Raw genomic sequence first — 16,026 nt, 5'->3', positions numbered from 1 at the left:
GGTTCAATTTCCTATCTAGCACTATTTACCCTTTTATTTCTCTATTTATCACCTTTTTGTTTTTATTTCCCTATCTAGCACCCTTTTGTTTTTATTTTCCTATCTAGCACCATTTCAAAAATAAATAAATAAATAATAAATTATTATTTTTTATAATTTTAATTTTGAATACATTAAAAAATAAGTATTTTTAATGTTTAAAATAGTTAGAAATATAATTAATGAATAAAGAAATGAGTTTTTACAAAATAAAAATAAAAAAGTAATAAATTAAAAAAAAGTAGTTTAATTTTTTTTAAAGAATGAAGAAAATAAAAAATTAAACTCTACAACAACGTAAAAGTTGAATATATAAACATAAATTAGTATTTATTTTTATTATTATTAATGATGTAATCATGTTAATTTCAAGTAAAAAATACATGACATAATTATAAAAAAATCAAAGTCAATTAGTATTAATTAATATTGAACGCACCAATAATATTGAAGTGTCTATCTACCCTAAATGCAAAATCCTAAAATTGCTACACTTAATGCTTAAAAATGAGAAGAAGAAAAATGTAAAAATAAATAAATATAGAAAATAAAAACAAACAACATTGCAACAAATCTTTCTTTCCTCCCGGCTATTCACTCATGTTACGAAATACTATTTGACGGAACTCAAAAATGAAGAGTATTGGCATGCATACACTGGTCAAATATTATGCACAAGTTCCGACATGAAAATAACCTCAAATAGGAGACTTAAGTCAAGTCGAATAAGAACTGATATGGACATAAGAGAACAACATGATCGAACAAAAAAAAGTCCATATTGTCAAACATCAGGACACACAAAAAGAACATGTCCCAACATTATTGGATTGTGCACTTCTCGTCATTAAATATGTTTCATTTCGCACAAACTATTTAATGTATCATTGAAGAAAATATTAAATGAATGATCATCTTTCATTTATTTTTCTTTTTATGATCAACATCTGCTTAGTATTCTCTTATATCTCTTGTCTTTATCTTGTTTGGATTTTTTTTTTTATATCTTGTATATTTATTTTATTTTGTTTTGCCTCTATTTTATATCTTGTATGTTTTTAGTTATTATTTTTTTCTGCCATTGTTTATTTATTTTTGTTTTTTGTTTTTATTTTATTATTGCTATTTTTATTTTCTATACTTATTTATTTTTGCATTTTTTTCTTCTCATTTTTAAGCATTAAGTGTAGTATTTGCATTAGTTTTTTTTAGGATTTTGCATTTAAGGTAGTCACTTCAATATTATTTGTGTGTCTATTATTAATTAATACTAATTGACTTTGGTTTTTTTATAATTATGTCCTGTATTTTTTACTTGAAATTAACATGATTACATCATCAATAATAATAAAAATAAATATTAATTTATGTTTATAGATTCAACTTTATGTTGTTGTAGGGTTTAATTTCTTATTTTCTTCATTCTTAAAAAAATAATTTTAAACTAAACATTTTTAATTTATTACTTTTTTTTATTTTGTAAAAACTCATTTCTTTATTCATTAATTATATTTATAACTATTTTAAACATTAAAAATACTTTTTTTTAATGCATTTAAAATTAAAATTATCAAAAAAATAATAATTTATTATTATTTTATTTATTTTTGAAATGGTGCTAGAAAAGGAAATAAAAAATAAAAGGGTGTTAGATAGGGAAATAAAAACAAAAGAGTGTTAGATAGGGAAATAAAAGCAAAAAAATGCTATTTAGGGAAATAAAAGTGTAAATGGTGTTAGATAGGAAATTTACCCTTTATATGTATCTATAATAAAATAAAAATATTAAATAAATTTAGGGCTTGGTATTAATAAAAAAACACTAATAATTAATAATAAAAAATTTATTTATAGTATATAAAAATAAGTATACAAAATTTTAATTATTAAATTTTTTAAAAAATATTTCCTTTTTAAAGATTAGTATAAATTTATAATTTTACATTCTAATATTTTTAAAAAAAAAAAAATCATACGCATCACATCACTCATCAACTTTAATAAATTTTCTCTACAAATTCACTCTGCATACCTTAATCCAAATAATATAACTTTCTTCACATCTTTCTTTAAAATATATTCAAAATTACTCTCTCAAATCCTCACATTTTTTCTCCCTAATCCAAACACACCATAAGAAAAATATGATAAGAAATTAAGAGAAAGTTTATAAAAGTTAGTGTATGATGTGATAAGTGTGATTGATAAAATATTTATTTTTTGATAAATAAAAGTGTAAGATTACAAATGTATCATTGTAGTTAAAATTAAATTAAAATAAAATATGATTAAATTTTTTTATGGAAAAATATTTTTCAAATTTTTGACATATATATTTTGTACAAATAAAATTTCTAAATTATTAAAAATATTAATAAATATAAATCCTAAATTATTTAATATAAGTAAACAAAATTCTTAAATTACTAAAAATAATAAATAAATACAAATTAATATTATTTAATATCAGTATTTAAATAAAATATAAAAATAAATAAAATTCTTAAAGTATTTAAAATCCTATACAATATAAATATAAATTATTTATTATCAATATTTAAATAAATATAAAATAAATAAATATTGCACTTTATGTATGGTTGGAAGAAAAAATTTTAAACTTTTCAAAAGGCAAAAATATAATAACATTTTGTCCACGTAGACTTTTTCCGCAATCTCTTTAAAGACACGAGGAAACAAAATTATTTCTTTGCAAATTTCCTCTCAAATCAACAAATAAAAACACACCTTTTTCATAAGCATGAATAGTGTTCATGCCAAAAATAAGACACTGTGTGTTTGGATTGAAATTTTTTTTGAAAGTGAATTTGAAATGATTTGAAAGGAAAGTGAAATTGTTTGAATTGAAGATATGTTATAGTAGATTTGTGAAAAAGTAAAAGTTTATTTAAGTTGGTAAGTAATAGGATAGTTGTGTAGAAATTTTTAATTTTTTTATAAAGTATAAAATGTAAATTTATAAATTTATATTATTGTTTTTAAAAACATTTAAATAATAAGAAAATAATTAATTAATTTATATATTAATTATTTATAATTAATAATAATATTATATAATAAATAATTATTCTTTTTATTATTATTATTATTTAATTTTGTTAATAATATTATTAAATATTTAATACAAATAAAATTAAGGATAATTTTAACTTTTTTAATGGTATTATGTAAATTTCTAATAATTATAAAATATATATTTAATTATAATTTTCTCACAAATTTTTGTATATTTGTAAAAAAACAAAATCTTTTTACCTCGATTATTAAATTTTAATAATATTTTATTTCTTGATTTTTCACTTTTTTATATCTTTCTTGAAAAATTCCACGCCGAAAAATAATAAAGCTGTTAAACTCCAACTAAGGACAAAAAGAATTAGAAAAAATTAGCTAGGGATGTATTTCCATATTTTTAAATATTCTTATATTATTTTTCTCAACACCACTGATTGTATGAATGAGGCTAACAATTACGTAACCATTTACAAAACTTCTATACAAGTACTTTAATTATCAAATATCATACAATAATTTATATAATTCCATATGACTTTTTCATACCTCATTAGTTAAAACTATCTCATCCTATTTCTTCATTTTTTAACTTAATTAAATTCATTTTAAGCACTGTAAAACATATTATTAATTTTATTAACTTTTCCAAATCAAAACCTAAATCATCTCAATAATAAATAAAACATAATTATAATTTTTCAAACTCAATTAAAATTATAAACAAACTAAATACATTTTTCAACAATACAACCACAAGTCTCTAACCCTTCCAAATAATCCTCATAATATAAAATATTAATTAAGACAATAATTTAACATATTTTTTCCAATATTTGTGTGACTCAGTCTCAACAGTTTTTTTAACAATATAAATCAATCTACTATATAATATAACATCAAATAATTTTCAACCATATATAATACTCCCAGCAGGTATTGTGATAAAGTCATAACAAACTATCAACAAATATTTAACAAACTTTCAGCAACAAATATTTAACAAACTTTCAGCAACAAACTATTTCAACTAAACTCCAATAAAGATGTTTTAAAATTTTTATAATGTTATACTAATATAATATTTGTAATAAAACATGTATTATGAAAAAGACAGTTATAGATATTTAATTTTCATTTAAAAAATTAGATTATAACCCTACAATAAAAAACTTTCAATTATTATAGTTTAGATAATGAAAACTAGAAAGTTGGTTAATGAAAAATTATAATACAATGAAAAAAGTGTAAAAAAAATATAAAAAATAATAATAAAATTCAATCTCATCATCAATTGTTACAGACTATTAACAAAAAAATAATAATTAAAAATAAAAATAAGTATGAAATGAAAATAAAAACTCTTCTGGTCCCAAATAGTTTTGGTCTTCTCTCTCACTTTATTTCAAAACATACCAGCCGTCCCAATCTTCTAGATAAAACAAAAAAAGTGCGGAATCTACATAAAAATGAATAGATGTTTATATTATTTTTTTCAAAGGGTGATTTTGAGTTGAAAGACAAAAAGTTATGAAACCGACTTAAAATTATATTTTAATATTTTTTCTTAGATACCAATGCAGTCCAGTTGTAATTTGATTTTTTTTTATAAATTTTCAATGTAAGGTTTTTATATCACACATATAATTTATGAATTAAAGGAGTCTTATTTATGGATTTTGTGAACTATCGTACCATATTAGTAAGTTTAATTTAATTTATTTTTTATTTTGATTATACATTATTTTAATGTTTTCATATAAATAAATACTACATTTTTTAACATATTTATGTAGGTATATTATTAAAAATACCTACCTGACAATTTAAAATAACAATATATGAAATATATATATATATATATATATTATTTTAATTAATATTTTTAATATATATTATTAAAGTTGTAAGGTTGGTATATATTTTTTTTTAAGGTTATCAAATGTATTAATTTTTTGTAAGAAATATATTGAAAATGAATAAATCCTACCTGCCGTTCTACTTTCAATTAGTTGAAGGCAATTGCTTCCTGTACCCGATCAATTATGATTGGCACCTGACGAATTTTTAGAAATTTCATTGTGTCCTTCTCTTTGAAAAATAGTGTATGGTAAGTTGTAAAAGGAACTTGATTTTCTTTGGATGATGCTTTGAGATGCAGAATAGGAGGTTTTACTGGGGTTGTGCTCATATATCATCATCTGGAAGTAGATATTTTACTCCAGATATGAAAATGCGCACAACTATATTTCGCACACAAATATCCAGAATCCGTTCACACCCTTCCGAATGAAACCATCGCAGTCCACGACTGCTACCTTCCGCATACAAACATCCGGAAGTGATTTAAACACTTATGAATCAACATATCCGCAGCACACAACTTGATTCCGCACAACAATATCCAGAAGTCACAAAATGATTTCCGCCTAAAAATGTTCGCAACGCAACGCACACGCACACTTTGTCTTCTCCGATACCTTCTCTGGTGCCTTCGCTCACGGTCACAGATGATGCTCAAACCTTCATATAACAATGGGTGTGTGATTGGGTGCGAGAATGGTAGAGACGAAGGGTGTGTGATTGGGTGCAGGGAGAATCACCCTTAGTTGAATGGAAGAAGGACTACTTCCTGCACCTCCCTATTCTTCTCCCACCTCCATAAATTTTTATATTTTAGAAATATCTTTCTGCAATATTTTGGATTATGTAATTAAAAGTCTTTTTCCAAATTCGTAATTAGTTTATGAATTATGTAATCCATAATTTTTTTTCTCTAGATACATAATTAGTTTTTGGATTACATAATTCAAAAGTATTTTCTAATATGAGATTACCTTCCGGATTATGTAAGCCGAAAGTTTTTTTTCAAATACATGATTAATTCTTAAATTATATAATCTAAAGGTTTTTTTTCTGAATTTGAGTAACTTTCAGACTATGTAATTTGAAATTCAGAATATCATTTTTTAAAAAATATATTATGGATTACATAATCCATAAAAAATTTATGAATCTGAGATTAGCTTCTGAATTATGTAGTTTTAAATATATATATATATATATATATAATTTTTTAAAATTGCTTATGAATTTTATTAATCTATGAAAGTGGAAAAAAAGATAAAAATGTATTTTCATATTTTGTATTGGATCACACAAGAACATATGCAGGAAGAAACAGGAAACAGTTTGGAAGAAGTGAGAAACGAAGAGGTTATTTGGACCCAGATCCTTGAGATGGGCAACAATTGGGCCGAAAGGGAAATTGGGTTGGGCCAATGTGTTAGTGTGAGATTGCGAGTAGGAACTTCTAGAAACTAAACAAGGATTGAGTGCAGGGAAAGGAAGGTACTAGAGGTCCAGAAGTGTCGTAATTTGTCATATAAATACCGTTTCTTGAAAAGGTATAGGTGTAAGAGGGTTACTTAAGGGTTTCACTCACTCACCAAAGAAGAAACTAGGGTTTTACAAAATAACCTTCCTCTCTTCCTTTTTTCTTCTCTCAATCCAATACCAAATATGAGGTACAAACTATTAACCTTGCATCTTCGTTTCCTACTCATCCCTTCACAACCTGTTCTCCCGTTTTGTTTGTATTGGCATATTATGAAACTACTTTCTTCATTGTCTTTGACTCTGTGTTCTTTTATAATTTGGGTTTGTAATCGATCAAATTGTTTGTTTCTGTTGTTTTGTTTGGTTCAGTTGTTACCGATTTCTGATCCTCGAGATTGGAGAGATCTTCCTACTCAAATATTGTTTTAATTAAAATTACAGTAAACCTAAAATATTAGGGGGCATTTTCAAACTCTAGAGCCAATTGAAAAACAGTATCTAGAGATTGTTGTAGGATGCTTATTTTGTTGCCCTAATTGTATTTGGAGATTCGGGTTCGGCGATGGGGTTATTAGGTTTTGTTATGTCTTGTTTAATGTGATAAATTTGCATCTTGGCTTTCACTTTTTTTTTTATCAATTTGTGTTATTTTTCATCGTTTTCCTGTGAAAAAATTGTGTCTTGCATATGACTTGTAAGTTTTGATGAAAGTGAGTTGTGAGTGTTCGATTTTTTTATTTGTGAATTCAATTATCAGAAATTTCAGCAGTTCGATTTTTTTACTGTCTAATATTTCTTCCCTTCTAATGCCATTTCAAAACCTTATCTAATTGTTCCCCATTATTTGTTTATTAATGCACTGTGTGATGCAGTCGTCATCCCGAGGTTAAGTGGGCTCAGAGAGTTGACAAGGTCTTTGTCACGGTGCAATTGGCTGATTCAAAAAATGCGAAAGTGGATCTTACTCCTGAAGGCGTTTTTACCTTCTCTGGCAGTGCTGGCTCTGAAGACCACCAGTATGAACTAAAACTGGAGCTCTTTGAGAAGGTTAATGTAGAGGTGAGAAGACACTTTTAATTTGTGCTATACCACTATATAGCATTGGGGGCATCCTTAAGAATGTTTATTCCCACATTTGAACAATAACATGTCTTGATAGCTGTATTGCTTTATATGCAATATAATGGAATTTCCAATGCTCATACATGTGTTAATGTCATCATCCAGTTGCAAATTGATGGCTTTGTTTCCTTTCAGGAGAGCAAAATTAATGTAGGAGTGCGAAGCATATTCTGTGTAGTGCAGAAGGCAGAAATTGGATGGTGGAAAAGGTTTCTGCGTGCAGAAGGCAAGACTCCACATTATGTGAAAGTGGATTGGGATAAATGGGTGGATGAGGATGAAGAAGAAGGAAGTGGTATTAATTAATGGCTTGTACTAAAAAAAGAATGTCTTTGCTGAACACAGTATAATTTTATGCGTATTCTAATTCTGCTCATTGTTTGTTGATTAGGTGAACCGGACTTGGGAGGAATGGATTTCTCGGTAAGCAATGTGTTCATTTGATTCTCTTCAAAATCTTATCCTAATTATATTATTTTATATCCTCACTATTTTTTTATGCAGAAATTTGGGGGAATGGGTGCTGATGGAATGGGAGGGATGGATTTCTCTGTACGTAATATGTTCAGTTGATTTACTGTTCTTTTATTGATGTGATATTATATGTTTTGATTAATTATGAATGGTGCAGAAATTTGGTGGTGATGCTATGGATGATATTGATGAGAGTGATGATGAAGGTACGTGTGTGCTAATTTGTGATTGACATTTTTCGTTTATGCTTCGTACTTGGCCATTCATAATAAAGCATGCTCAATTTATTGTGCTATAAGGTAGTTTAAGCTAGTTGTGTTGACTTCTGAGATTTTTCCATGTTTAATTACAGTATTGTGTATGACTATATGTACATGCGTTGTGGTTAACTGTTATAGGAAATAGGAATACTTGGAAAATGTAACAGTTTTTGCAGCTTAATGGCTTTACAGGTAGATGTAGGTCATCTTAAATGTTATATAATACTTGCAACAATTTTTGTTTCCATCAATGTGTGATAGAGTTGGGTTGAGAGTGCCAATTTATAGGCAGCAGTCTAGAACTGAAACAGGGAATTATGCAGTTCTGTGGTAGTTTATTTCTGTAAAGGTATCCTTGCGTCGGTTCTTAAGGAGCTTATAAATTCTGGAACTTACAGTTAAAGCTGTATGATTAGTTGTGATGGAGATTGAGTCATATCACTGTGTATGGCTGGAACCCGTCATGTGTGGAATTAATAGCTCTTTACCTGGTTTGGGGTAACTTCTGACTGTTAATCTGAATTTGAAGTTTTAAATTTCTAAACGAAACTATTTTCAAATGTTAAATACATAATTCGTTAGCTATATTTTCCGGTAGATTTTTTTTTGAGGACAGAACACTGCTCAATCTAAGTAGGTTTGTATCCTTGATTATTGTCATGTACCGAGCCAGTTTTTCTTGATTGTTGCACCACAGTTGAAATACTTAACCTATTCATTCAGTGTGTCTTTAAATGCATGTCAGTTTAGTTTTTTGTTCCATCATTTTATTTTTGCATTATCATCATCAAACAGAGAAGAAGCTGGTGGAGCATAATTTTGCTGTCTCGTGTTTCAAGAACGTAATTTGGAAAAGGGGATCAGGATGATTTATCTTGCATTTCCCCTTGGCATTATCATCAATATGCTGCTACTTGGCAATTTGCCCATATTCCCCTCTTTTATGATTGACTTGGTACAATGTTGTATCAGTCTGATTTTTTGTGATTATAATTATTTTCAATGAGTACAATGCCTATGAACTTTATATAATGTGGAATTAGAAAGATGCGCATATAGATTTTTGGACCTTTGTTTATTCAATTGCTAATTTACATTCTAACTGAAATACTTTTTTTTGCCAACTGTACAGAGCAAGAAGTGTCAAAGCCTGTCGAAGTCGATGCTGCCGAGGCATCAACGGAGACAAAAGAGGCCGCTCCAAGCACATGATGCCGCTGCTGTTCATGACGCTACCGTAGAAGATGCTTTATGAAAATTCTCGCGTGAAATTATCTTTCTGTACCATTGATTGGTAGTTGTTTTTAAAGTACGAGACATTTGTGTCTCACCCGTCGTGGCTAAACGTTTAGCAAGTATTATTATTTATCAGGAAAATGCTCCTTCTAGTTGACTTAGGATATTGTATAATTGAGATTTTATTTTCATGCATGAATGGCGTATCAGGATTCGCATATTTTTAAGTTTTGCATTTTTTTAATCTGTGGTTGTTGATTCTGGCGTGACTGCGAGTTTGCTTTGGTTTCAAGTTTTAAACTCGTTTTTGCTCCCAAATTATCATTATAAAGTCGGCTTGTGCTTCAAAATAGCATTCTTTAATAAAACTATGCTTTTTTTGAAGACCTCTCTAAATCGTTGGTAAAAGACGATATGGTTTTATAAATGAAATATGCTCTAGAATTGCAGTAATGGAGCTCAGTACGTAGTCAACCTTGAAAAGCTTAATCGTATTGGTGGTGATTTGTTGTTTTTTCGTGATTGAGTAGATTTTTCAGGGTATGTACTGTTAAGGGGTCAAAAGATTGAGATGTTCAATTTTGTTTTCGAATTTAACTTCAAAGTTTAACTTTTGTTTATTTGTCATGAATTTCTTTTTAGATTTTGTTATCTACTCTGTTATAAATAGATAAATTTAGTTGGAGTAAAAGCATTTTGAAAATTATTCTTAATATTTTTAATTTAATAAGCGTTTCTTTAAAAAGGTTATAATTTTCTAAGATTATATTTCTTGAAAAAAAAATATTTAGTAGATAATTAAAACAATATTTCTGAGAGTCATACATGTGAAAAAATTGTTATAAATATGGAAGTACAAATTTTAAAATTATTTCTTAGAGTTATACATGTATAATTCATTTTGGTATTATTTGTTTTGTTTAAAATTATTTCAAATATTTAACCTTATTTTTTTCGATTAATAATTTAAAAATGATTTTACTATCTGATTTCTAATAATTATAAAAGAAAATAAAGATATTTTTAATGGAAGTAGAACGTTTTGGGACAGAATCATGGAAAAGTGGACCTCTAACGTTGTATGGAGTTGGAGATTATGGTGACAAAATTACTCTTCTAATGTAATATGAATGACCATTGAATGGAGGTTAATTTACTGATGATACTTTAACATTTATATGAGTTGAATAATCATCTTCTATACTTGGGTGTGAAGAGGTATTATTATATAACAATATAAAATCTTGATAAAATCATTCAAATATGTTATAATTTATATAGTAAAATATTTGAAATATTATGTTAACAAGACTAAATAATCTTGATAAAATCATTTAAATATGTTATAATTCAATCGTAAAATATTTGAGTTGTAATGTGGTTAACAATCGATTTGGTTATATTTATAAAATGTTTAAACTATGTTATGAGTATCTTGGTTGGATGAGTAATAGTATAAGATATTGTTTTATCAATAGGTGACACAAAAACATCCTATATAATATAAAATCTATAAATGATTATTTTTAACAAATTTTGAGTAAAATATGTAGCTTAAAAAAAATAAAATCAAGTGGACCTCATCTCATGGGTGGTGATCAAAGCCCTAAACCCAGGTTTTATGAAGAACGCAATATTGTTGATGTTCCTCTGCAACTCTGACCTGCAGTCTATAGACACCCAACTTCAATGGAGAGCAGTGCGGCCATGGATGTTGAGGAGCAACCTTCACCCAACCCCACTAACGTAAAACGCTTCGGCCTTAAAAACTCTATTCAAACTAACTTCGGCGACGACTATGTTTTCCAAATTGTCCCAAAGTACGTACCTTCTTTTTATTCCCCATTTAAGCTCTGTGAATTCATGCTCAAAATCGATGGAAAATAGTAAAGTTCCCTTCTTAATTCTTAAACGTCACTTGGGTTCCAATTGTTTTATTAATTACAGGGATGATTGGAGTGCAATGGCGGTTTCACTGTCAACGAACGCAGTGAAACTATATTCACCTATGGCGGGTCAATATTTCGGAGAGTGCAAGGGTCACACCGCAACCATCAATCAGATTTTATTTTCGGGTACTTCACATCACCAAGTTTTGTGTTCGTGTTCTTCTGATGGCACTGTCAGAGCTTGGGACACACGCACATTTCAGCAGGTAGATTTGTTTTGTTCCTTTTTTTTTTTTTATTCTAAGTCTTTTTCATGTGTATAAGTAATCTGATGCTTGAGTGTGTTGGATTGGGTGGCAAATTGTAGGTTTCTTGCATCAATGCTGGTTCTTCGCAGGAGGTTTTCAGCTTCTCTCTTGGAGGAACTAGTGGGAATTTAGTTGCTGCCGGGTGTAAATCGCAGGTATGCTTTTCATTGTGGATTTTCTGTGATACATGATTTAATCTAGTGTTATTTTAGCTGTGTCCTAAAGTATGAGTTTGCTCAGATACTGTTCTGGGATTGGAGAAATATGAAGCAAATTGCATGCCTGGAAGACTCCCATGTGGAAGATGTCACTCAGGTTTGAGCTGTTCAAATTGCTTGAATTACTTGTGGCAACAATTTATATTTTAATCGGAAACTTGATCTAATGGAATTAGCTGAAAATTATAATCCTGTGTGAAAAAGGATGTTTTGCTTGGTGACATGCCCTCCCTGAAAATTTTGTTGGGAGAAATAGAAAAGCAGTAATTAGTTAAATTATTCTAATTCCAATATCTTATAAAATTTGTAGAGTAATTAAGAGTAGCAACCAATGGACTTCAAATATTTCTCTAAGAAAAAACTTGAAATCTTGCTAGATTTGAAGACATTAATGGTGAATGGTCCTTTGTAGATTTATGTTACAATGTACTTGATTCCTCATTTTCTGGGTTAGACATTGTTAGTCAGGCTAGTTGGAATTTTTATTTTCATGCAGTAGCCATTTTTATTAGTTAAGCGTGGCTTTAGGCATTACTTGATTGATTCAATGCAAATTTACTACAAATGTAAGATTATTGAAGAAGAATTCTTTAATTGGATCTTGCTTCTTAATTTGGTCTTCAGAAGGCTTTCCATGAATAGAAGTCATGTGAGATGGGAGTGATATTGGTAAGATGTAGGCGCCAGATATTTTATATCTTGATGGCTTTTGTTAGTTTCAACTTGTTTCTTACCACTTATCCCCATCCTCCTAGACCCTACTTCACCATAATTAATGCATCTAGTTTAGGGTTTATGGTAACCTGTTGTAGAATGAAGCAATGAAAATATTTGTTACGTTTTCCACACAAGATGAAGACAATATCAATCCTTTTCATTATAAAAAATAAAGCTCTAGCAAGTGCTATGCTAACTTTTATTCTTTTAGTAAATAAGATGAAATTGATTTTTTAATTATTCAATTCAATGTGATACCTGGATTTATGTTTGCTTTGACCAAAATCTGCCATTTATGCCAGGTTCATTTTGTCCCCAACGAACAAGGAAAGCTTATTTCTGCTTCAGTAGATGGGTTGATCTGCACATTTGATACTACTGGAGATATCAATGATGATGATCATCTAGATTCAGTAAGTCTAGGTTTCAATTCAGTTTCCGCCAGTTGTTAAATCTTGTAAGGCATCTTGATTCTTAATTAAGATATTAAAGACAGCTAAGCTAAGTACTCTTGGATTGTATTGTATGTTAGGTTTCCTTGATTTTATTCTATTGGGTATTCTATTTCAAGAGAATAGCTTTTCTAACTTGTATAGATCGATCAGACCTTCTACATTTTTTATTTTCTTCTATTGCAACTTATTTTTCTCCTTTCTGCAAATTTCTTATTCTCCCTCGCTTTAACTGAGTTTTTCCTTATCTGTGTATCCAGAATCCCAGATAAATACATATCTGTTTGTCTTTGTCTTATCCATCTATCCATATATATATATATATATATATATATTATGCAAGAAGAAAATTTTCTGAGTCTTTTTATGTTTGAGCTACAATAAGTTTCTTATACAAAATTATAATTTATCTTACATCAATGTAGGTGATTAATATGGGGACTTCAATTGCAAAGGTGGGGATTTTTGGAGAGAGTTACCAGAAGCTTTGGTGTTTAACACATATTGAAACCCTGGGGTACAGTGAATCTCCATTACTTGTGTTTTTCTTAAAAAATCTTATCAGTTATTCATAGCTTACCCATGCTCTATTTCTTCCTAATGTGGTTGTATTCTGCACATTCAATTTTGTTATTTTTGCTGAAGAGAGAAAGGTAAGTGCATACACAGAAAAAACAACCATCCTAATTACTTTATTGTCACAATCATAGAGTAGTGTGCGTTCATATAGTACTTTTACTATACTGTTTATGCTAATAATTATTATATTCGTATGCTCATAATGTGTTATATGAATTTGCCATATGTATACCAAGTACGAACACTTTCCCCATTTAAAAAAGTTTGATTCCGATATTTCTTTCTTCTGTTTTCTAGTATCTGGAACTGGAAAGATGGTAGAAATGAAGGAAACTTCTCAGATGCACGTACTTTAGCTTCCGAAAGTTGGAATTTGGATCATGTGAGTTCCTCCCACACTTTTATAAGAATATGGTGCATGAAAAATAAAGTCTTTTATATTAAAATAAACAATGTGAAGTGATGTGTAAGTGTAACCATAGTGTATGCAGATGATAATATACATTACGTCTCATAAACAGTAAGGAAGAAAAGATTTGAAAGTGTTATAACTCTTAAAGGTCATCATCCTCCACACTTTTCCTCGCCTTTGCTTCTGAGATATGTGAAGTCTTTTTAATTGAAATCACATCCCTGCTTTTAGGAAAATTCCTGGAGAAGCAAAAGATTATGTGTGTGTATTACATTACATGTCTTGAAATTTCATGCTGTGGATAAAAATGCATGACATTGGCTGAATAAATTGTCTTCCAAAGCAAAACTTTTGTTTTATGTCTCACATAATCCTTAGCCCACAAATTATACTTTACTTGGCAGGTAGACTATTTCATTGATTGTCACTACTACAGAGAATCTGAAAAACTATGGGTGATTGGTGGCACTAATGCTGGTACTATGGGCTACTTTCCTGTAAATTACAAAGGGGTGGCAACAATTGGAGCTGCAGAAGCAATTCTTGAAGGTGGGCACACAAGTGTTGTTAGGAGTGTTTTACCCATGTCAAAAATTCATTCTAATAGTCCTACCCAAGGCATTTTTGGATGGACTGGTGGGGAAGATGGTCGACTATGTTGTTGGCTCTCTGATCATTCCTCTGAATCAAATCGATCTTGGATTTCAAGCACATTGATTACGAGGCCAGAAAAAACTCGCAAGAAAAATCGTCATCAACCCTACTAGCAGAATCCGTTAACTCTAATAGTTCGATACCGAAGGAGCAATTTTGTGTTATTTGCCAATAGTTAGTTTTATTTTCACTGCAACATGGGTTTGAAATGCGTTGGATTTTGATAAAAAAAATATGTATTTGTTGTCAGATATGTCCTCAACTGCATGTAATATTTGTACGTTGGCATTTTACGTAGCCCTTTTTTGTTTTTTCAAAATGCACAAATCACACTATCCATTTTGTAATCTTGTATTTGTATAATGTGATTTTTTTAGTTCTTGTTTAGTAGATTGCTTTAACGATATGGTTAAATTTGCATTTATACAAACTTTCAGGAATTCAAAATAATTCTTAAACGAAATCACAATACATTATTCAAAAACACGTAATCTTTTTTATATTTGTATCAGAATGTGCACCAATATTTGCTTATACACGTAATAGAATTATAGCAGGTCATTGCATAAACAGAGTTATTTAAAATTTAAAATAGTGATATCATAAAACAGTTCCATTTAATTTCATCATAATAATCCAATCATTGTAATTTTACTTCATAATTCATTCATGATACACTCATAGAATAAAATAATATTTACTAAAGGATATATATTAACTTTTTTATTATATCTAATAAATCCTCCTCCAAGAAATTTAATTTAATGTAATCAAAGTTCAGATATCATGTTAGTTCTATGACTTTAAATTTCATATATGTATATCATTCCTGAATTAGTTGAGCAAATTTAACAAAAAATTTCTGCAAATGCTCTCAGGTTTTAATTCGCTAAGCGAATTTAAAATGGCTAAGTAAATTTGTACAATTTCGCTAGGGAAATTGCAATTCGATGAGCGAATGAGAATAATGTTGACTGTGTGAATAGGATTTGTTGAATGAAAATTCTATTTGCCGAACAAATATATGCAAAAACATGTGTAAGAGTTTAAAATGATCAAATTAGCCAACACCAACTACTTAAAACATTGTTTTAAAGTTTATATTAACATATCCAAAATTAACCATATGAAATTCAGTGCTCGATGTACCATTTAAAGAATAATTAAGAATTATCCAAATTGAAACTATCATACCAAGTTTTAAGTGTATAATGAAATCCAAACATTCATCAATTAACTTTATCAAATTCCAATTTTTCTACTAAATATTCCTCAACAAAATTCCCAAGCATAC

The 16,026-nt window shown here is 28.5% G+C and overlaps 2 protein-coding genes across 2 annotated transcripts; both read left to right on the top strand.

The window, feature by feature from the left end:
• Window positions 1-6,421: 6,421 nt before the first annotated feature.
• LOC137814735 (HSP20-like chaperones superfamily protein) lies at window positions 6,422-9,723 on the top strand. The gene is made up of 7 exons (XM_068617616.2): window positions 6,422-6,599; window positions 7,284-7,470; window positions 7,669-7,828; window positions 7,925-7,956; window positions 8,038-8,085; window positions 8,165-8,213; window positions 9,400-9,723. Exons 1-7 carry the CDS (start codon window positions 6,595-6,597, stop codon window positions 9,477-9,479), a joined length of 561 nt encoding a protein of 186 aa, XP_068473717.1. The 5' UTR covers window positions 6,422-6,594; the 3' UTR covers window positions 9,480-9,723.
• Window positions 9,724-11,045: 1,322 nt separating this feature from the next.
• Window positions 11,046-15,119, top strand: LOC137814728 (Transducin/WD40 repeat-like superfamily protein). Its single transcript, XM_068617611.1, has 8 exons — window positions 11,046-11,323; window positions 11,451-11,658; window positions 11,760-11,855; window positions 11,941-12,015; window positions 12,938-13,048; window positions 13,513-13,604; window positions 13,964-14,048; window positions 14,483-15,119. The coding sequence occupies exons 1-8, from the start codon at window positions 11,193-11,195 to the stop codon at window positions 14,843-14,845; spliced, it is 1,161 nt and encodes a 386-aa protein (XP_068473712.1). The 5' UTR covers window positions 11,046-11,192; the 3' UTR covers window positions 14,846-15,119.
• Window positions 15,120-16,026: the final 907 nt, after the last annotated feature.

Source organism: Phaseolus vulgaris, chromosome 1, assembly GCF_051622355.1.
Source record: "Phaseolus vulgaris cultivar YP4 chromosome 1, ASM5162235v1, whole genome shotgun sequence".
Classification (NCBI taxonomy): domain Eukaryota; kingdom Viridiplantae; phylum Streptophyta; class Magnoliopsida; order Fabales; family Fabaceae; genus Phaseolus; species Phaseolus vulgaris.
This window is presented reverse-complemented; position numbering and strand designations above follow the sequence as displayed.